This window comes from Scyliorhinus torazame, chromosome 22, assembly GCF_047496885.1.
Source record: "Scyliorhinus torazame isolate Kashiwa2021f chromosome 22, sScyTor2.1, whole genome shotgun sequence".
Taxonomy (NCBI): domain Eukaryota; kingdom Metazoa; phylum Chordata; class Chondrichthyes; order Carcharhiniformes; family Scyliorhinidae; genus Scyliorhinus; species Scyliorhinus torazame.
The window spans coordinates 92,780,318-92,802,633 of NC_092728.1; the positions used below are offsets into that span (position 1 = coordinate 92,780,318).

General features: G+C 43.3%; 1 protein-coding gene across 2 annotated transcripts in view; it reads right to left on the reverse strand.

The window, feature by feature from the left end:
- Positions 1 to 22,316, reverse strand: part of cfap77 (cilia and flagella associated protein 77) — a 296,201-nt gene that overhangs the window by 238,500 nt on the left and 35,385 nt on the right. Inside the window, exon 1 of one of the 2 annotated variants that reach the window (XM_072488587.1) lies at positions 21,017 to 21,292. The exons of the other annotated variant lie outside the window; for it this stretch is intronic. Within the exon in view, the coding sequence (XP_072344688.1) occupies positions 21,017 to 21,043 (27 nt within the window). The 5' untranslated portion in view covers positions 21,044 to 21,292. Of the gene's footprint in view, positions 1 to 21,016; positions 21,293 to 22,316 lie in introns of those variants that run through there. 2 annotated transcript variants of the gene reach the window in all.

Below are 22,316 nucleotides of genomic sequence, written 5' to 3' on the forward strand. Positions count from 1 at the left end.
CATGGAGCCTGGTCAAAGATTAGAGGCTGCCAGATAGTTGATGACCCATTACTCTCACTTTACAAGGCTGTTCAGGATGTGTAGCTATGAGAAGAGATGCACCACGTATGCCACCAGTAAATGCATTATTGCTTTCAAATGACTTTGCCATGCTAAAATGCCTTTGTTTTCTGCAACCTCACCATTTGCCATTTCTTTGTCATGGAGGACTTTTGCATATTTTACCTAAAATTAAAATCTCCATGCAAAACAGGCCAATACCAAATAGTTGAGTCAAGCATTTTTCTAAGTACCCTGATACATTTTCTTCCCCCTCCCCCTTTTCCTACCCCTGCTTCCTGGTGCCTCCTTTCCTTTTTTACTGCATTTTCTCTCCCCCATCCCCCTCCTTTCCTGATTTGAAATAAGCTGTTTCTTGCTAAATGGCAGAGAGAGTGTAAAATATGGCCGAGAAGCATGCAGAGGGATCCCAGTAGTCCTGCCCTGATGGCACTCACACAGACACAGAAAACAAACACCATCAGTAACCTGTCGGAGATGGCGCACAGGCGAGTTTTTTTCTCCCTGCCGGGGCCGTTAGTTAGAATCTACTTTTCCAGCCCTTAGCACAGTCATTTCTGAAGCTATATTATGATGATTTATAAACCCCATTCTGTGTGGAAAACTAATAGATCAACTGTGCAGAGGAGAAGACAGTAGCAGCTGGGGTATTTATTGAAATATAAAATAAAAACAGCAAGTGATAGACCACTTTATGGCATATTTGTACAATTTCTAGCTAAACTGGACAGAAATATATAAAATCTATTTCCATCCCAGGTTTCCTATAAGAATTGGTTAACTTTTATGTGACTATTATTTGTAAGTTATAATTTTTCTATGTTAAGGAGTAATTTTTAAATTCTCAAATCAGTTTTGTATAGTTCAGTATCCCACTGTCACTTGAGCACATATGCAAAGATGTTACTGGATCATGAAGAGCAATACAGAATAAACTGGTCAACCTGGGTCATGTAAACAGGTTTGCAAGATGCTTTACAAAAATGGAAAAGGGATATCAATTTGGTGGCCAATATGATCTGCTTTGAGCTGCTCGCTACTGAATGCATTGTCCTTCTTGAACCCAATTGGTATTTATCTTTATTTTCATACAGTCTAGTACTGGTTGGGAATAACCACAAGCTCAATACTTTTCAACCTTTACATGTGACCATTCTGTTTGCATTGTTTATTGCTATTCCATGGTGATCTATGTTCAGAATCTACGCTCATTGCAGATCCCTTCTTTCTCTCCCTTTAACAGACTGCACCATCTATAATGTAAATATGGCCCACACCTTTCTATTGAATGTGGAGTACCTTGCATTTGTTAAATTTCATTCAAGGTATGTGGGCAATGCCTGAAAGCTGGTATTTATTCTGTAGCTTTTGTTGCCCAGAGAAGGTGATGATAGGCCTTTTTTTTCCAAACCACGGCAGTTGCATGATGAAGGACTTCCAGGATTTAGACCCAATGGCAATGAGGGAATGGCGATCTATGTCTAAGACAGAGCAGCTTGTGATTTGGATGGGAATTTGAAGATGTTGCACCACAGCTATGGTTCTATCATAATAGAGGGCTGGGTTGTTTTATTCTGGATGGTGTTGAGCAATATATTGTGCAAATATTGTTGCAATTGCACCTTTCCAGGCAAGTAGAGAATATTCTCTTACACTCATGACTTTTGTCTTGTAAGTTGCTTTGGGGAGTTAGGTGTGTCACTTATTGTAGAGTATTCAATCTCAGGGCAGCACGGTGGTACAGTGGTTAGAACAACTGCCTCACGGTGCCGAGGACCCTGGTTCGGTCCCGACCCCGGGTCACTGTCCATGTGGAGTTTGCACATTCTCCCCGTGACTGCCTGTGTCTCACACCCAAAAAAAGATGTGCAGGGTATGTGAATTGTCCACATTAAATTCCCCCTTAATTGGAAAAAAAACAATTGGGTACTCTAAAAAAAATTTTTTTTAAGTAATCAAAATCTGATCACTTCCTGTAGCCATGGCATTTGTGTACTGGTCCAATTGAGTTTCCATTCAACAGTCATTGCCAAGATATTGACAATGGGGGAGACTTTGTCGATTGCAATGTGATTGAATGTCAAGGGAAAGTTCTTTTGGAGCACCTGACAGTCAGCCCCATTACTGCATCTCATTTGGTTCTTTAAATGTACCAGTATTTTTAACAACATTAATCTGCCTGTCCATTTCAAGTCTTGATCACCCTTTACATGAAGGTATTCTAGATGTTAGTCTTAACATTTCCTTTTAATAGTTTGACCAACTCTCAAATTTAATTTCAAGTAATAGAACATGCCATTTACTATCTTATATAATTCCATAACATCATCTCTCAGGTTCCCTTCCCAAAATGAAAAGCTCAGGTCTGTCCAGTCTTTCCAAACGACTTAGACCCTCAGCATTAGAGATCAACCTCCTGCCTTTTCTCTGCACTGTCTCCACCACTTTTAAATGTCTTCTTTGTATTTTGGTTGCCTGAACTGGATGCAGTACTCAGTATGTTCACAATTTCCTCTCACCTGTATTGCCTTTGTTGATTGCTGGTTTGCATTGTTTGGATATGTTTAGCATAGAATCTACTTCCTTCTACTTCATCCTTAGCTATTTCTAAACCATATTTTTCTATCATGTGTACAGTATCTTGCACTTAACTGCATTAAAATATTATCTGCCACTTTATCTGGCCACATACTTATTTTGTCCAACACAATGTATAATTGTTGAGCTCCTTCCCCCAATTCCAGTTCCCCGACCAATTTGGTATCAGCAAGTTTGATTATATTGCATTGAGTTTGAATCTAGGTCGTGTGTGGAAATGAGAAAAATGTGTATTCTCAATACTGAGCCCTGGTGCACTCTACTCAGTACTTCCTCTCAAAGCAACCTAACTCCTTTTAAAGGGTATTTGTTGCCTGCTAGCCTTGAATTTGTTTCCCAGGTTATAATCTGAATTCGCCACTTTGACTTGGGATTAAGTCATGTCAGATTAAGTCTTGTCATGGCAATTTAGTGTGGCCAATCTGCCTACGCTGCACATCTTTGGGTTGTGGAGAAGGGACCCACGCAGACAAGGGACAATGCGCAAACTCCACACGGGCAGTGACCGGGAGCCGGGATCGAACATAGGTCCTCAGCGCCGTGAGGCGGCAGTGCTAACCACTGCACCACCTTGCATACCTTATATACCTTCTTTCTTGAACACTAATAGTTTATTAACTAAATGCTAGTTTATTTACAATCTAGTAATTAGCATACAATGACTCACAGATTTAAGAGAGTACAAGGGATGCTCAAGATGGATCAGAGATGGTAGAGGATGCTCTGGTTGGTCAGCACTTCTTAGCTTTTTGTCCCCAGTCTCTTAGAATTCTAAGATCGATATAATTTATCTCCATTCAGTTTGAATGCTCTATGTCTGCCTAGAACATTTACTATTCGTCTATGTTACTATAAGTCTTTATATTTGACTATTCAATAAATTAATCATTGAATATATTAGTTTTTCTTCTTGTTTTCCCCCAATCTCAACCCAACTAGTGTCCTTTTAAAGTCAGCACCTCTTCGTCGACTGTTCTCTTGCTGCTTTAATGGTAGATAGATTTCTTGCTGCCATGTTTGGCATCTGCTGTCAAATTCATTTAATTCTCTCTCTGCTTCTCTGGTCATCCTTTTGCTAGGCTACTGAAGTTTCCCAGGTTCTTCCCATGAATGCTGTTATCTTCTCCCTGAAGCCCTTAGGGAGTAAATTTTTCTTCTTTGTCTCACTTTGGATTGTCTTGTTAATCTACTTAGGGTCACTTACCACAACATGTTAGCTCCCTGCGGGTGCAAATTAAATGGCCACAGTGTCAGGGCACCAGACTCACTTCAACCAGTTTAATAGAAAACACCACACACTAGAAGAGAAAGCAAACTTTGTCTCCAGAATTATACAGCAACTTCTTGCATTTATATAGCACATTTAACATAACAAAACATTTGGGTAACAAATAAGACAATTTAAAGCTTGTTGAAAATTAACCTGGAAAGAAATGGCCCAATATGAAGGTCCTGAAACTGGTTTGTATGGTTTGCTTTTATAGGATCTTACGTGATACAACAGATTGAAGCCAGAAGCAACTGTAACAGAAGCCATATAAAATCAACCATTTTAGGCACTTTGAACACAAACAAAAATGTACAGAAATGATATACAGGAGTATCAGCAGGAAATCACAGCTTTTCAATTGTCGAATGCATTCTTCAGTGGTTCCACAAGAATTGGTTGACTCTGCGGTTCTGAAACCAAGTGACAAAGTTTCGGATCAAGGCACTGTCGGAGAGTTTCAGAGGCAGGAAAAAATAATTTGAAAATCCACATTGCTGGAGCTTTTGGATCCAAGGATGTGTTTAAGCTCCTGCAGCCTTTGTGTTTGTGACACAAATATAAAAAATTACCTTAGATTAACAATTTTCAATTGGTGTTATTGTTATCCTGCAGCGAACCAACTCGAACACCGTAATACAATCGGCAAAGTAAGGTTTCATTATAGCATTAATTTTACACATGGAAAAATGTGGACAATATTTATTTCTCAACTATCCAATCACCCATGTCAATATAGTTTGCAAGATATTGTTGTGCAAAAATTGTACATTTTGCCGAATTTGAAGTACTTTTGAGATTGTAACAGTCGCAATATAAATATACATTTTAATTTTTCCCCTTCTCTTCCTCTTTGCAGTGTTCTATAGGCCTCCTAACAGTCAGAGGGAAATAGAAGAGCAGATATGTAGGCAAATTTCAGAGATGTGTAAAAGTAATGGGGTAGAGATAGTGGGGGATTTCAACTTTCGCAACATTAACTGGAGTAGCCATAGTGTAAGAGGTTTAGAGGAAGCAGAATTCTTAAAATGCATCCAGGAGAACATTTTAAGCCAGTAAGTAGCAGGTCATACAAGAGAGAGAGAGAGAGAGAGAGAGCGGTCCTGGACTTAATTTTAAGGAACAAACCAGGCAAGTGGTTGAAGTATCAATGGGGGAGCATTTTTCAGACAATGATCATAATTCCGTTGGATTCAAGATTGTTATGCAAAAGGACAAGAATGGGCCTGAGATCAAACTTCGAAATTGGGGGAAGGTTGATTTTAATAAGATCAAAGATGATTTGGCTGGAGTGGATTGGCAGCAGACAATTTTAGGTAAATCTGTGACAGAACAGTGGGACACATTCAAGAAGGAAATACGGCCAACATGTTCCAATCAAGAAAAAGGGTTGGACCAACAAATCCAGTGAAACCTGGATATTGAGGGATATACAGCATTGGATAAGGAGAAAAAGGGAGGCACTGTAGGAGAGTTCCAGAGGCAGGAAAAAATAATTTGTAAATCCACGTTGCTGGAGCTTTTGGATCCAAGGATGCGTTAAAGCTTCTGCAGCCTTTGCTTGTGACACAAATATAAAAGGGAGGGCTCAAAACAGCAGAAGCCCTAGAGGCAAAAGGGAACCTAAAAAGCAAATTAGGAGAGCAAAACGGGGACATGAAAGGATACTGGCAGGTAAAATAAAACAAAATCATAAGGTATTTTACAAGTACATTAAGGGTAAAAGGATAACTAGCGAGAGCAGGTCCCATTGTGGCCCACAGTGGTAATTTGTGCGTGGAACCGGAGGATATAGATAGGGTTCTGAATGAATCGTTGTGTCAGTGCCAGTGTTCGCTCGTGAGAGGGACAGTGTGGGTGTAGAAATCAGGGAGAAGGACTGTGATAAAATTAAAGAGATTAACATAGACAGAGAGGATTTCTGAGTTGTCTGGCAGGCTTAAAAGTAGACAAATCTCCTGAGCCAGATGAAATGTATCCCCGGCTGTTGAGTGAGGCAAGAGAGGAAAATAGCAGAGGTGTTGGCAATAATTTTCAAATCCTTTCTGTCCACAGGAGAGGTGCCAGAGGACTGGAGGCTAGCCAATGTGGTACCATTATTCAAGAAGAGAGGAAGGGATGAACCAGGAAACTACCAGGCCCGGCAGTCTAACCTCAGTGGTGGGGAAGCTATTGGAAGCAATTCTGAGAGATAGAATTAATCTGCATTTGCTAACGTAGGGATTAATTGAGAACAGTCAGCATGGTTTTGCTAAGGGGAGGTCATGTCTGGCCAACTTGACTGAATTTTTTGAAGAGGTGACCAGGTGTGTAGATGAGGGCAATGTACTTGACGCAGTTTATAATAATCTTTGTTGTCACGTGTAGGTTTACATTAACACTGTAATAAAGTTACCGTGAAAAGCCTCTAGTCGCCACAATCCGGCGCCTGTTCGCGTACACAGAGGGAGAATTCAGAATGTCCAAATTATCTAACAGCACATCTTTCGGGACTGGTGGGAAAAACTGGAGCACCCGGAGGAAACCCACGCAGTCACGGGGAGAACGTGCAGACTCTGCACAGACAGTGACCCAAGCTGGGAATCGAACCTGGGACCCTGATGTTGTGAAGCAACAGTGCTAGCCAGTGCTACCGTGCTGCCATGTTTACTTGGGACTTCAGCAAGGCTTTTAATAAGGTCCCACATAGGAGTCTGATAGCAACGGTAAGAGCCTATGGGATCCAAGGAACTTTGGCAAATTAGGTCCAGAATTGGCTGCCTGGCAGGAAGCAAAGGGTGATGGTTGAAGGGTGTTTTTCCAACTGGAAGCCCCTGTCCAGTGGGGTCCCGCCGGATCAGTGTTCGGGCCCTTGCTGTTTGCGGTTTATATAAATGATTTATACATGCTTTATACGGATCAGTAAGTTCGTGGATGATACAAAAATTAGTGGGGCTGTAAATAGTGAGGAGCACAGCCTTAGATTACAGGGGGATATAGACTGGCTGTTCAGATGAGCTGATCAGTAGCAAATGGAATTCAATCCAGATAAGTGTGAGGCAATGCACTTGGGCAGGATAAACAAGGCCAGAGAATACATGATAAACGGCTGGATCCTGAGAAGCACTGAGGATCAGCGGGACCTTGGTGTGCATGTACACCGATTCTTTAAGAGCAAAGGCATATGGTATTTTTGTCTTGAATAGCCGAGGCATAGAGTTTAAGAGTCGGGAGGCAATGCTGGAACTGTTTAAAACGTTGGTTGGGTCACAGCTGGAGTATCGTATGCAGTTCTGGAATCCACATTATAGGAGGGATGTGATAGCGCTAGAAAGGGTGCGGGTGCAGAGGAGTTTTACCAGGATTATGCCTGAGCTGGATAGTTTTAGCTATGAAGAGAGATTGGATATATTGGGTTGTTTTCTTTGCAGCAGAGGAGACCGAGGAGGTAACTGATTGAGATGTATAAAATTATGAGGGGCATAGATAGAGTAGACAGGAATAAATGTTTCCCCTTGGTGGAGGGATCCATGACCAGGGACCATAGATTTAAGGTAAGGGGCAGGAGGTTTATGGGGATGTGAGGAAAAGCTATTTCACCCAGAGGGTGGTGGGAGTCAGGAACCTGGGGCATCATTCTCCGACCCCCAGTCGGGTTGGAGAATCGCCGGGGGCTGCCGTGAATCCCGCCCCCGCCGGTTGCCGAAGTCTCCGGTACCGGATATTCGGTGGGGGCGGGAATCGGGCCGCGCCGGTTGGCGGGCCCCCCCGCTGGATTCTCCGGCCCGGATGGGCCGAAGTCCCGCCGATAAATTGCCTGTCCCGCCGGCGTGGATTAAACCACCTTTTGAACGGCGGGACAAGGCGGCGTGGGCGGGCTCCGGGGTCCTGGGGGGGCGCGGGGCGATCTGGCCCCGGGGGTGCCCCCACGGTGGCCTGGCCCGCGATCGGGGCCCACCGATCCGCAGGCGGGCCTGTGCCGTGGGGGCACTCTTTCCCTTCCGCCTCTGCCACGGTCTCCACCATGGCGTAGGCGGAAGAGACTTCCTCCACTGCGCATGCGTGGGAAACTGTCAGCGGCCGCTGACGCTCCCGCGCATGCGCCGCCCCGACATGTCATTTCCGCTCCAGCTGGCGGGGCAACAAAGGCCGTTTCCGCCAGCTGACGGGGCGGAAATTCCTCCAACGTCGGCCTAGCCCCTCAATGTTGGGGCTCGGCCCCCAAAGATGCGGAGCATTCCGCACCTTTGGGGCGGCGCGATGCCCGTCTGATTGGCGCTGTTTTGGGCGCCAGTCGGCGGACATCGCGCCGTTTTGGGAGAATTTCGCCCCTGTTGTCTGAAAAGGTGGTGGAGGCAGAGACCCTCATAGCATTTAAGTAGTATTTAGATGTGCACTTGCAATGCCAAGGCACACAAGGCAATAGGCAAAGTGCTGGAAAATCGGGTTAGAACTTGCTAGGTGGTTGTTTTTGACTGGCGCAGACACAATGAGTCGATGGGCCTTTTTTGTGCTCCAGGCCTTTTTGACTAGTGCAGTACAGAGGCAGTGCTGCACTGTCAGAGGTGCTGTCTTTTGGATAATGCATTAAACAGATGCCCCATTGGCCCTCTCAGATAGGCATAAACGATTCCATGGCACTATTTCAAAGAGGAGAAGGAGTTATCCCTAGTGTCCCTTCCACAATCAACATAGAAAAAGATATGTTTATTTAGTCATTTTCACAATGCTTTTTGTAGGAACTTGCTCTGCACAAATTGAGTACCACATTTACAACATTACAACACCTCAAAAGTACTCCATTGGCTGTAAAACACTTTTGGAATTTCAGAGATCAAGGAAGGTGTTATAGAAATGCAAATCTTTTCTCTCTCTCTTTCTTGCTCATCTTCTCTGTCTCTCTCTCTAGGCGCGATTCAATGGCTATGCTGTGCCCGAAAAGCAGCTCGCCACAGCACAGCACTGTCAATAGAAGCTGGGACACCCTGCTCCCAGGATCTACCCAGCTCGCAATGCCTCAACATCTCTAACCTGATCTCAGGAGACGTTGCGATGTAAATCCCCCCATTGTGCGCGGAATCACTTTTTTAGCAAATTTGCATACTAAAGCGAGACAGCTAGTCTCACTTTAATGCGTAGATTCCCGAGGTACCTGAGGCGTAGGAATCTATCCCCTTTGCCACGAAGACCTGGGGCAAGCGCTGTTCAGTACTAGTTTCCACAAATGGGGACCAGATGGTACAGCACCCGTGGGGGTCCCCCAGAGGCCCCCAGCTACATGCCTTTTGGACAGGGTGGTCCTTGGCACTGCTGCAAGCCTCAGGAAACACATATGTGCTTGCTATGGGACTTTGTTCCCATTTAGTTGAATCGCTCTCCAGCAAGTCCACTAGTCCGGTTTCTTCTGCAGGTTGTTAAATAAGACTACAATTTCTATCACAGAATATTGAGATCATCAAAGGTGGCTTTTCTATTTGTTTGTTCATCATTTAAAAAATAAATTTAGTGTTCCCAATTCATTTTTTTCCAATTAAGGGGCAATTTAGCATGTTCACCTATCTTGCACATCTTTGGGTTGTGAGGACGAAACCGACACAAACATGGGGAGAATGTGCAAACTCCACACAGACAGTGACCTAGAGCCAGGATATAACCTGGGACCTCGGCGCCATGAAGCAGCAGGGCTAACCCACTGTGCCACCGTGCTGCTGTTGTTTGTTCATCATTGATTGGATGTAATATAACAGTGGCTGAATGTTTGTAATTGAAGAAACTGTACAACTCTTAATAAGTAGATACAATAAGCACAATTAGTGTCAGCTCTTCTTGGAAGTTATTGATTTTTTTCTCCTCAATGCTAAAGATAACCCTTTGTCCATATCGTCCCAAAGTTGCTGTCTTTCAAATTTAACACTTGCAGGAAATAAAATCTTCACCAATTACATTCATCAAATTATTACAGGAAACAGGAAACAAGTTAGTCAAAGCTTTGTTTCCTGAGAATCCCTTGTATATGTTACAAAATAAGTCCAGATCATTACTCAATGTTTGTATCACTCCTGCGATAATGAAAGGTGCCGTATAAAGACAAGTTCTTTCTTCTACTTTCCCTTAAAGGACACACATCCAGTTCAGCAGTTCACTAGAAATAGCATGGCAGGCTAGAAATTCAAAGAGTTTGAAATATCAATCCCGATTAACAGGGTTTGGAAATCTAAAGGTCTTTTTATAATTTCCTGCTGGATGTCAAGATAACAGTTCCATTTTTGTCAATGAGACAGTAAATCACAGGTTACCTGATTTGGTGATCAAATATATATATTTATACTGTGGGAATACAGATAAATATAGCACCATGAAAACTGTGTAACTAAAGCTTGAGAGCATAGGAACACCGTTGCTAAAGCCAAAGGATCATTCACCTGTTTAGAGGAGACTGTGTGTAAGTAAGAATGGGACAATTTTAAAAATAATTTGTTTCCTGTTTTCCGCTTCATTAACTAACAGAAGGGAGGCCGACTATTGCTTTAATTATTAGTGATGTAAAACATCATTTAAACTCAATCTACCCTTGCTGGCAGAAAGATCAGCCCTGCCAACTTACAACTAATCACCAAATCATTACACAAAAAACAACAGCAGCACAGAGCTTTGAAGTTGAAGAACTAAAAAAGAAAAACACAAGAGAAATGCAGATCTGAAGTTGAAATTCCCTGGGGTGTGTCATGCTCCTGCGCTTTTCGCCTTTGTTCTGTTCAAAAATATTAACCTCACTGGTTGATTAAGGCTCCCATTCGATTATCATTTTCATTTAAATACTGTAATCTAATTTTCAGCGTCAGGGAGCGGGAAGCGAATAAATTATCTGACAAAAGAAAGATGTTTCTTGTGAAGCCTATTTCCCTCTTCCAGTTCATTGGGGAAGTTGATGAAGTTTCAATGAAGCAGAATTAGAGGATAAAGGCTAGAGTATTGACCATGTCCCTGCTGTATGAAAATTCAATGGGTCCAATATCTGCAGAAAATGGGGGGAGTCTAAATGCTATAATCTTCAATCAAATCTAACATCGACACCGACAAAGTTTGGTAATGAGAGCTCCAATGAAGCATGCTGGCTCAAGAATTAATCCTCTTTATTCAGGCAGGCTTCAGCTTTGAAGCACATTATAGCTCAGTCCTGTCAATCTAAATGCTAACTACGAGGGGGATTGCACTTTTCATTGGTGCCTAATCTGATAACCATTTTATCAGTGCCATCAGATGAACTGGGTGAGATTAGTGCATTGGAAGTTTGACAATAATCAGGTTTTGTGTCAATTTGGTTAGAAACGGCACAGGTGAATAACTGAATTTTTTTTTTCAGAATACAAACTTGAATGTTCCTGGGCATATATTGTCACTATTTCATCCATTCTCCCAAAGTAAACAAACTTTGATCTTAATCAATGAAAACATACTTTTCTAGGATGTTAGTTCTACATTAGCAACAACTAATAAGAACAGGATAATCAATACAGCAATAATAGTTTATTGATTGAAATGTAGCCCCCCCCAAAAAAAAAAAATAAGCGCACCATAATTCCAGGAACAACAACAGGATTGTACCAAATGTACTCCTTGCTGGAGTTTGCAGGATCACAGGAAGGGCACTTCATCTGCATTGGGCTGCAAAGTGACTGCACCACTGCAGTTGCACCTCAGACACATCTGTCCCATGCTGCCTTAAACTCCAGTATCTGGCCAGCACTGGGTTTGATCTCTACCAAGAGCTGCAAGACCCCAGGTAATCTATACTCCTCCATTGTCTAACCCTATTTATTTTTTACATCTGTATCTTCAGAGCTCAAGCTGCTTGACCAGCTTGGACCAATATCCCTTTACCCCATCCTCACCTCTTCTGTAAAAAGGCCCATTTCTCCCTTCTGGAAGCAGGAACTCCCAACTCATGTTATCCTCCTCTCATCTTTTTTCTGAGCTGTACCATCAAGTTTTCACTAAAATTTCCTACTGCCGCTTCCACTACATCCTGCAAGCTGTCCTTCACATAATAGTGTAGGTAGTGTAAATGATTCCTCGGGTTGATAGCATTGATGCAAGGTGGTTTTATTTCACTCCTGTGGTAAGGTTTTGTAGTATAAGAACAGAATTTGGATCTCCTGATTCCAGAGCAAGTCTTCCTGGAGAGGAAATCCCATTCCACCTGGCTCTGAAGTCAAATTGCCTTGCACGGATGCTATTGTGGCCACAGAAATGCTCCTTTAATCACGCTGAAGGGAGATCCAATTTGGCCAGATCTAGCACTCTTTTCAAGATTACTATTGACACGGTGTTGCCCTTCTGCTAAGACTAGCTTTTTCTCTGTCTTCATTGGTGAGATAGTGGGTGCAATTTAACCTAAACAAACAAAGAATTTGTTCTGGGTGGGTTTAGCGCCGGAAATGACCCCGCTATCTAATGGCACTTTGTTTTTATTTCGAGCCCAGGTGGAAAGCGCCCCACCAAGACTGCACTGCTGAGATCCTCAGCGCAGGAAGAGATCAGGGTGCCATTTTGCGACTCCCCCATGCCCCAATTCACCTATATGGGTATTCTTGGGCTCCTCCGCATCCCACCTCAAATGGGCAGCTGGGTAGTACTGCCAGGGTGCCCAGGTGGCACCAGCAGTGCCAGGATGCCACCCTGCCCGAGGCCAGCCATCCAGGGGTCTCCGATCGCCTGGGGGACCCCCCTCCCCAAGTGCTGATCTGCCTACTCCCCGATTGTGGGACCAGTGCTAAACGCCGCCTGGCTGGGGTCTCCTCGGCAAGGCCTATAGATGTCAGTTGGCTGTTCGATTTTGTGTTAGTGCAGCTAAGTGTGTTTTTAAACTCATTTAACTGTGCGACACTGGTTCGGCTCATTATGGGTGGAATCACAAAGTCTCGCGAGATCTGGTTAGATCTCATAAGGCGTAACAACCATCGGGATCTCGGAAGAGTCCACCCCCGGGATCTACTGGCTGCATCCCCTTCAGATCTCCGGGGGAGGCAGCCAGTAAATCGTGCCTAATGTATCATGGCCAGAATTTTGAAATGTATTTGTTAACATATAATTTTTGAAAACAACACCATCAGAAAATTTTGGAAGCATACAACAGGTCAGCCCTCTTATATGAAAAGAACAGACAGACATATTAAGATGGTAAATAAGGAGACTGGAAATACAAACATGGACAGAAATTGTCAATGAATGACTTACAATGCAGCATCGCAATTTGACTGAAAGGTGTACATTTCCAACTCCCCTTTCTCTTATATAAGGATGCCATTCCATTTCAGTTGAAGGAAGGATCCACATCTAAAATATAAATTTGTCTGTTTTCTTCACATCTGCTGATTGACCCGTTATGTTCCCAGCATTTTGTGTTTTAGTTTCTGATTTCCAGCATCTGCAGTATTTTTCTTACAGAAATAACTTTGAGAGCAGGCAGATTATGTGTCATAATGAAGAATTCTTTGTAAAACAATGTCAATTTGGATTGGATTGGACTTTGTTTATTGTCACGTGTACCGAGGTACAGTGAAAAGTATTTTTCTGCGAGCAGCTCAACAGATCATTAAGTACATGGGAAGAAAAGGGAATAAAAGAAAATACATAATAAGGTAAAAGAGGGACGTTAGTAATAATGTTAGTTTTAGAATTAATTTTTAAAAGATTAGAACGAGTATAAGTTAAGTAAAAAGTGGATTTGTTGGGGAGAGCTCGCAGAGAGTCGCCTCGCTCCGGCGCCATCACTCATAGTCATTAATCTATAATGAAGCATATTTATAGTTTGGTATACAAGATGTCATGTTTATAATCCAGATTGTGGGGGTTTCCAAACAGAAATCAGTTTACTTTCCTTGCAACACCTCATGCATCTGTTAGTAGCAACCTGACAGGTTGGTTAGTGTAAGTGATGAGTTTTTATTTGCTCAGAATAAGTACTGGGTAAAAATATTTTGCATTTATATCAGTCCAATGTAAATCTCCTGCTTTGCAGCTTGAACTAACTCTACATCCCAAAGGTGGTAATTTTTATTCCAGATCACAATTGGATACCATTTACCCTGGGGATTGCGTTGAGAATTAGCTGCAATTTGGAAGAAATGGGAACCCACAGCTGTAGAGCTGTAGTGTAAATGGGGCTAAAAGAGTATTATACTGAGTTTCTACTACTCTAATATCCCACTTAGACTAGGAGTACACATAGAGAATAGAGAGTATTCAGAGTCAGGTGCATATTTAAAGAAAAACAAATTTGTTGATCCTTCAATTCACTCTTGTTTGGATCCTATGCACTTTGCAGTCAGTTTCTCCTCTCTGACCCTTAGTACATTTCCATACTTCTTTAACTTGTTCATCTACATTTAGAATTAAATTAACAGAGTGCTTTATGCATGTACTTAACAATAGAATAAATTTGCTTCCTTCAACTACGCAGGTTCACCCTATGTGTGCGATCAAGAGACAGTCATTTTTACTGCAAACTATATAGAATTGAGCATAATTTCCTCCAGTTATTGTCCTGCAAACTGACATTTGTGCAGTACTTCTCCCCATTTCTCATTTGTGAATCTGTGGTCTGTATTCCTTAAATTGGAAATCTGATGTGGAAGCAGTTTCTATATTATCTTTTTGCTACAGTATAATTTTAAAATGTGGTGAGAACCTTTGAAAAGCGTGCACAGAATTTAGAATACAAACACAAGATGTGCAACAATTTTATCTGGTATATTACAAAGATGAATGCTATGAAGCAGAATTAGAAAGTTGCACTGAAAGAAAAACAATTTTAATTTGATGTTCTTAGCAATAAATCATCACTTTTATGAATGCTACTGGAACCCTCAAAAGGTTATCATCTAAAATTGCATGACAACTCTATTATTTGGATTTATTTATTGTTAATATCAGGGTTTTGGTCCATTTTCACAACCAGGAAATCCATGAGTGCTGTTATCTCTAAAACATCAGGGGCAGAGCTCCCCCAACAGGTTACTCTGCGACTTGCAGAATGGATATGCTGACCTCAACATGGCTGGTAACAAACAATAGCACTACATAAATTTGTATGCAGATCAATTGCAAAGCCTTCTTAGAAATGTTGCAAGTCATGCAAATTCTGACTTGCCGAATTTGGCAGATCGATTTTTATTTTTCTGGTAAATTACATGAATGGTACTTGCAATATTTATGTTAAATGGTGAAAATAGAAATTGTTATAACCCCCTTGAGGGCTAACGACTGTGCTCCATTCGTTTTCCCCCTTACACAGCTGAGTATGAACTCCCTGCGTAATTGGGGGCAGGGTTTTCCCTTAACAAGGGAAATTCACACAGTATAAAATCCTGACCTGGGTGCATGGTCAGGGAGGATGGTCCTTTGGGGAGAGGAGTTATAGGGCAAGATTCTCCTGCCATATTGCGCTCAAGCTAGGTCACCAAAGACGCCTGGGTGCTCAGGCTAAGTGCGGGTGACCCCCTGGCCCTCCCCCTGGAACACGGGCCCCATTGGCACTACCCAGCTGGCACCTTACTGCCACCCTGGCATTGCTAAGGTGCCCGGATGACACTGCCAAGCTGGCAGGAACACTGGGTGCCTTGGTGGCAGTGCAAGAGTGCCAGGGTGGCACTGCCAAGTGTCAGGGGCGAGGGAGGTCCATGGCCATGGGATGGAGGGGGATTTGTAGGGTGGGGGAGTGCAGGGTAGGCAAATAGGGGCATCCGAGAGGTTGGAGTGGGTGATGGGTGGGGGTCCTAGAAGGGAGGGGGTGATTTAAGAATGCTTGAGGGGGCCTGAAGAGGGGGGAGGGACCCCCAGAGCTGGGTACCCTCACTTGGAGGGGGTATGTGGTAGTGTCCATGTGTGTGCGGGTGACATTGCCCGTGGGTGGGGGTTTTGGGGGACCCACAAGCTGACTTAGAGATCAGGGCACCCTTTCAAAATGTCGGCCCGATCTCCGAGTTCAGCTCCCCAATGCTAAAAGAAATCCTAGGTGTGGTCTAAACTGGTGAGAAACTCCCTAGGACCCAACAAAGTGACTAAGTTGTAATGTTCTTGTCGGATAGCCTGATTTATATTACAAGAACACTTGTAGATAAAGCTATAAATGATTTATTAACATCAACTGGGGGTAAACAATATACAAAACAGATAACAAGAACATGCACAAGCAACCTCTCTCCAGCTTCCTCCAGCCAGTCTGAAGGTCACCTGACTCTGACATTCACTTATATACTAGTGATACTCCTAATGGTCAGTCGATGAATTACAACACAACCATGATATCACAACTACATTCCCTTATCTTTGAAGGAATAAATTAATACATTATCATCAGTATATTTACATGTCATATCATGAGCCAATGAGTCAAACAGTATTAATTTTTTTTTAAAATTTAAAACTGGTTTAATATATACATATACACACATACACACACAAAAATAGGAAGCATAGTATGTACAAATAGTCCAAATCTATAAATTGAGTCGATCAGGTTTTCTTCTGGCTCTGGTTTATCTTCTCAAAGTTTGACCTTGCTGCTCAGAACTTGTAGCTTCAATGTTCTCCATGACATTCTCATGCTGAGGAACTGCTGAACTATCTGACACTGCAGCTGATGTTGACTCTGACGTAGATTCGTCATCCATCATGTTGTTGTGAAAATCTTCTCTGGTTTTCAAGAGCACAGGCACGTCATGATTTCTTCTTACAATCAACCTATCATCTGTCTGTGCATTGTAGGATCAAGGTGCTACTTCTTCAAGTACAATGGCATTTCTCGACCAATTGCCTGAATCTTCTATTCTCACATTGTCATTACTACTCAGAGGTGGTAAAGGTCTAGACACTATCATATAACTGCTTTTGTTTTACTTTACTGAAGGGGGAGGGTGAACAGCCAGTTGTCGTGGTGCATTTAGGCACCAACGATATAGGTAAAAAACAAGATGAGGTCCTACAATCAGAATTTAGGGAGTTAGGAGATAAGTTAAAATTATGAGAGGTATGGACAGGGTGGATAGCAATAAGCTTTTTCCAAGAGTGGGGGTGTCAATTACAAGGGGTCACGATTTCAAGGTGAGAGGAGGAAAGTTTAAGGGAGATGTGTGTGGAAAGTATTTTACGCAGAGGGTGGTGGGTGCCTGGTACACTTTGCCAGCGGAGGTGGTAGAGGCGGGCACAATAGCATCATTTAAGATGCATCTAGACAGATACATGAACCATACATGGGCGGGGAACAGAGGGAAGTAGATCCTTGGAAAATAGGTGACAGGTTTAGATATAGGATCTGGAACGGCGCAGGCTGGCAGGGCCAATGGGCCTGTTCCTATGCTGTAATTTTCTTTGTTCTTTGTTCTTTAATGTTTTGCATTTCCTACGGTACCATAGCATTCTCTTCCTTCTTTGCCAAGTATGGAAGCGTGGTACGCAACCTTCTATTCATGAGTAACTCTGCTGGCGATCTACCATGTGACAATGGTGTCGCTCTGTAACTCAATAGTGCGAGATATGGATCAGATTGGCTGTCCATTGCCTTCTTCAACAATTGTTCAACAATATGTACACCTTTTTCAGCTTTTCCATTGGCTTGAGGGTACAAAACACTCGACCTGGCCCGATTGAAATCATATGTGATTGTGAAGTGTTGCCACTTTTGCCACAGCTGAAACAAGAACCGTTGTCACTCACGACAACTTGTGGAATTCCGTGTCTAGCAAAAATTGACTTAGTATGCAGTAATACACTGCTTGCCGTTATATTTGACAGTCGACTCATTTCGGGATAGTTTGAAAAATAGTCTATGATCATTAAATAATCTTTGACTCGAAGGTGAAAGAGGTCCATAGCTACTTTCTGCCATGGTGCCAAAGGTAAATCAGATATTTGCATTGGTTCTCTTGCTTGCAATGATGCTTCTGGCATGTGTCATTCTGGCAATATCCTGGTTTATACCTGGCCAATAACAGAGTGATGAGCTCTCCGTTTACATTTTTCAAACCCAAGATGTCCTTTGTGTATCTTCTTTAGTGCATCCTTGCGAAGAGATTGAGGTGTGACTATAGTGTTCAAACGAAGCACCACTCCATTAATGATACTGAGTTCAGATCTTATATTGTAGAACTCCATTCATTGACCTCTGGACCAGTGTGAGTTGATGTTCCTCATCACCTCTTGAAGAGTTTGATCCTTCCGGGTCTCTTCTTGGATCTCACGTAGTTTCATAACTGATATTGGTAGTAGTGTGGAAATAAGACTGACATGCAGATCAACATCTTCAGCAATTTCACATCTAATACTTTGTATCGGCACTCTTGATGATGCATCTGCTAAGAACAAATATTTGCCTGACGTGTGGATGAGATTGAAGTCATAATGTTGGTACTTTATCATCAACCTCTGAATGCACGGAGACAGCTGGTTGAGATTTTTTTTGATGATGTTAACCAAAGGACGATGATCCGTGTCAACTGTGAAAGTTGGAAGCCCATAGGCGTAGTCATGGAATTTCTCCAAGCCTACAACTAAACCCACTTTTTCAATTTGAGGGTACCTCTACTCTGTTGTTGTCAAGGATCATGATGCATACATGACTCATTTCCAATCGTCATGCTCGAGTTGCAGAAGAACTGCTCCCAGACTATTTTTGGACGCATCTGTTGACGCTTTAGTCTGCTTAGACAGGTCAAAAAATGTGAGAACTGGTGTGGTGGTGATTGAAGTCTTGAGCTTCTTCCACTCTTGCTCATGTAAGTCAGTCCCAAGTGAAGGAGATCACGTAGATGTGTTGTTTTTGCTGACAGGCTTGGAATGAATTTCCCCAGAAAACTGATCATACGCATCATTCTTAAGTTGGCTTTCTTGTTGTGTGGTTTTGACATGTTTTTAAAAAAAAATATTTTATTGAAAATTTTTGGTCAACCATCACAGTACATTGTGTATCCTTTACACAATAATATAACCGTATAAATAACAATGACCTGTTTTATAAACAAAGAATAAATAATATAGAACAAAAACGAAAACTAAAACTAAATTGTCTCAGATAAACACTCTCCAAAAATATGATTTAACAGTCCAATATACAATTATTTATAGCAACGACCTATACATATTATACATATATATTAACAACCCTGAGAGTCCTTCTGGTTCCTCCCCTCCCCCCCCCTGGGCTGCTGCTGCTACCTTCTTCTTTTCCATTCCCTCTATCTTTCTGTGAGGTATTCGACGAACGGTTGCCACCGCCTGGTGAACCCTTGAGCCGATCCCCTTAGGACGAACTTAATCCGTTCCAGCTTTATAAACCCTGCCATGTCATTTATCCAGGTCTCCACACCCGGGGGCTTGGCTTCCTTCCACATCAACAGTATCCTGCGCCGGGCTACTAGGGACACAAAGGCCAAAATGGTTTTGACATGTTGAGAATTGCTTGGATCTTGTCCGTATCAGGTTCAGTGTCATGCAATGAGAGCTTGTTTAGCTAGGAATGTGATCTCAGTTACTCCAAATTGGCACTCTTGCTTGTTGAGCTTCAGCCCATTTCTCCGGACGCTCGTCAGAACTTTAAACAATCTCGTATTGTGCTCTTTTATGGCTGAGCCCCAAATGATGATATCATCCAAGTATATATGTACAAATTTGATGCCTTCGATTATGTACTCCATGGAACTGTGAAAAGTTTCTGATGCCGAACATATGCCAAACTGCATTCTCAGAAAGCACTATCGTCCAAATGGTGCATTAAAAGTGCAGTCATTTGCACTTTGTTCCTCTAGCTTTAGTTGACAGAAACCCCGAGATGGGTCAAGGTTCATAAAAAATTGTGCACCAGTCATCTCAGATGTGGTATTTGGTAATGTTCTCTTTTAATATTCTCGTGAAGAACTTTGGGATCCATGCATATGCGAATATCGCCATTCTTTTTCTTTACACAAACCATGGAGTTTACCCAGTCGGTAGGTTCTTCTACCTTTCTGATTTCTTTTAATTTTGTCATTCTGTCTAGCTCCTTTTTGAGGTAATCCCGAAGAGGTGCAGGTTCACTTCTTGGTGCCTATATCACAGGTTTTGCATCCTCTTTGAGTTGTATCTTGTAGGTGGATGGTAGTGAACCAAAATCTGTGAACACATCGCTGAATTTGTTCTCAGATAATGTTCTCAGAATCGTTGGAGTGTTGATCCAATCCTTTGTGGATGCTATATAGCAACTGTACTAGACCTAATTCTACACAGGACTGATCACCTAATAATGAATCTAAGCCCTCGAGTACAATACAGAATGGGACGGAATAAACTGTATACTTCACCACCACACTCAGGTCACAAGCACCATAATATTTAATGTTTGAACCATTATAATCTCTAGAGATGTTTTGTTATTTCTTCTATTACAAGAACACTTATAGCTAAAGCTATAAAGAATTTATTAACATAAACTGTGGGGAAGCTATATACAAAACAACAGATGAATGGCAGTAAGATCATGCACAAGCAACCTCTCCCCAGCTTCCTCTAGCTAGTCTGAGGGGTCACTCTAACACTCACTTATATACTAGTGAGACTCTTGGCGATCAGTTGGTGAATTACAACACAACCATGATATCACTACACAAGTGTCATTGAAATGCGATGGGGAACTCACCTGCAGAGCCGGCGGGAAACTCCCTGAAAAACCCATCACAAATCGTGCCCATAGTCTTTTGTAGTTTTGTGTATACCATCATAAACCTATCGTTTTGGGGAGAATCGTGCCCATAGTCTTTGGCAGTTTTGTGTACACCATCATAAACCTATCGTTAATTCCTACCCAACCCCGAGGTCCTGTTGTTTCCCCCCCCCGTTCGGGTTCTACACTAGCGCCGAGGATAAAGTGGAACTGCCGCAGCCGTCTTGTGTTCTACCGCCGGCCCATTTCATTCAGGCCCACAGGGAGATGCCGCACTTTGAGAAACTCTACTAGTTTGACGCAGGTACTGATGACTGGACCCAATACATAGAACGGGTGCAGCATTTCTTTCAGTCGAACGGGATCATTGGGGTTGAAAGGTAGACCATTATCCTGCTGGCGGCAGTCGGGGAACCTACCTTGTGCGCATCGAGAGCCTCACGCATCTGGACAGACCGGACTCCAAGTTGGTGGCACTGGTCAAGGCGCACCTTAACCCACAGCCCGTGATAATGGTCCGCCAGTTCTGGTTCCACATAACCTCACAAACTCAAGGAGAATCAAATAGTAACTTTTTGGCGCGCTTGAGGACGCTGCATTGTCCGAATCCTTGCAGGACCGGTTTGTCTGTGGGCTCTGAGACGCCGTTACCCAAAGATGGCTCCTTATGAAGGCCTACTTAACCCTCCACAGGGTGGTAGACATCGCCATGTTTCGAGAGAGCGCAGAGCACAGGGTCCAAGAATGGCAGGGCCTGCTGGTTCTGAACATCGGCCGTCGGAACACATGACGACCGACTGCTCCCAGACGCGGACGACGTGAGCTGCTGCGAAGCGAGAGCAACTGCAGGACCCAAGGTCGTCGCTGTGTCGCACCTAAGCGTGATCGGGAGTATTTCTCTGGAACAGAATGCCAAGAGGGGCCGAGGCTTGCAGGCTGGGTGGCGCGAACAGGGCCTGACAACCCCAGGGAGGCCCCATTCCCAGCCGGAATACTGGGCATTACCGCCCCCGAGAGGCCAGGCGTTCCATGTGCAGGACCAGGAAAAAGATTACCAGCAATTACGCTGTGTTACTGCCCCCAGGGTCGTGCAGTCCGATTTGCGCTAAAAGTAAATAGTCAACCCATTGACATGGAGCTCTATATCAGAGCGGTGCTGTGATCAGCCACCAGATGTTCAACATTATCAAGTCCGGTCTACAAACCTTGGAACTTCGGGACATGGATGTCCGATTGGCACGTACACTGGAGAGCCGTAGGCCATTGAAGGAACCACTCATGTGACCGTGGCGTACAGGGACCAGGCAGCATGTTTGTCCTTGGTGGTAGTTCTCGGAGGAGGACCCATCTTACTGGGCCACGATTGGCTAAGCCACGCAAAATTAGGTTGGCATCACTTCTGTCGCATATACCCCCACAGCCCGGAAGGAGTGCTGGTAAAATTTCCAGGCACGATAAAGGACGCGATAGCCAGGATCAGTGTGGGCGAGGATGCACAACACTGCTATATCTGCGCCCACCGGTGCCATACACGCTGTGACTGAAGGTCGACACGGAGATGGATCGTCTGGAATGCTTGGGCATCATTTGCCGAAACCATTTCAATGGTTGGGCTGTGCCAGTGGTCCCGCTGCTAAAGCCCAACAGATCAACACGTCTGTGCTGAGACTACAAAATGACGGTGAACGGAGTCTCTCACCTGGCTCGTTCCCAGTCCAG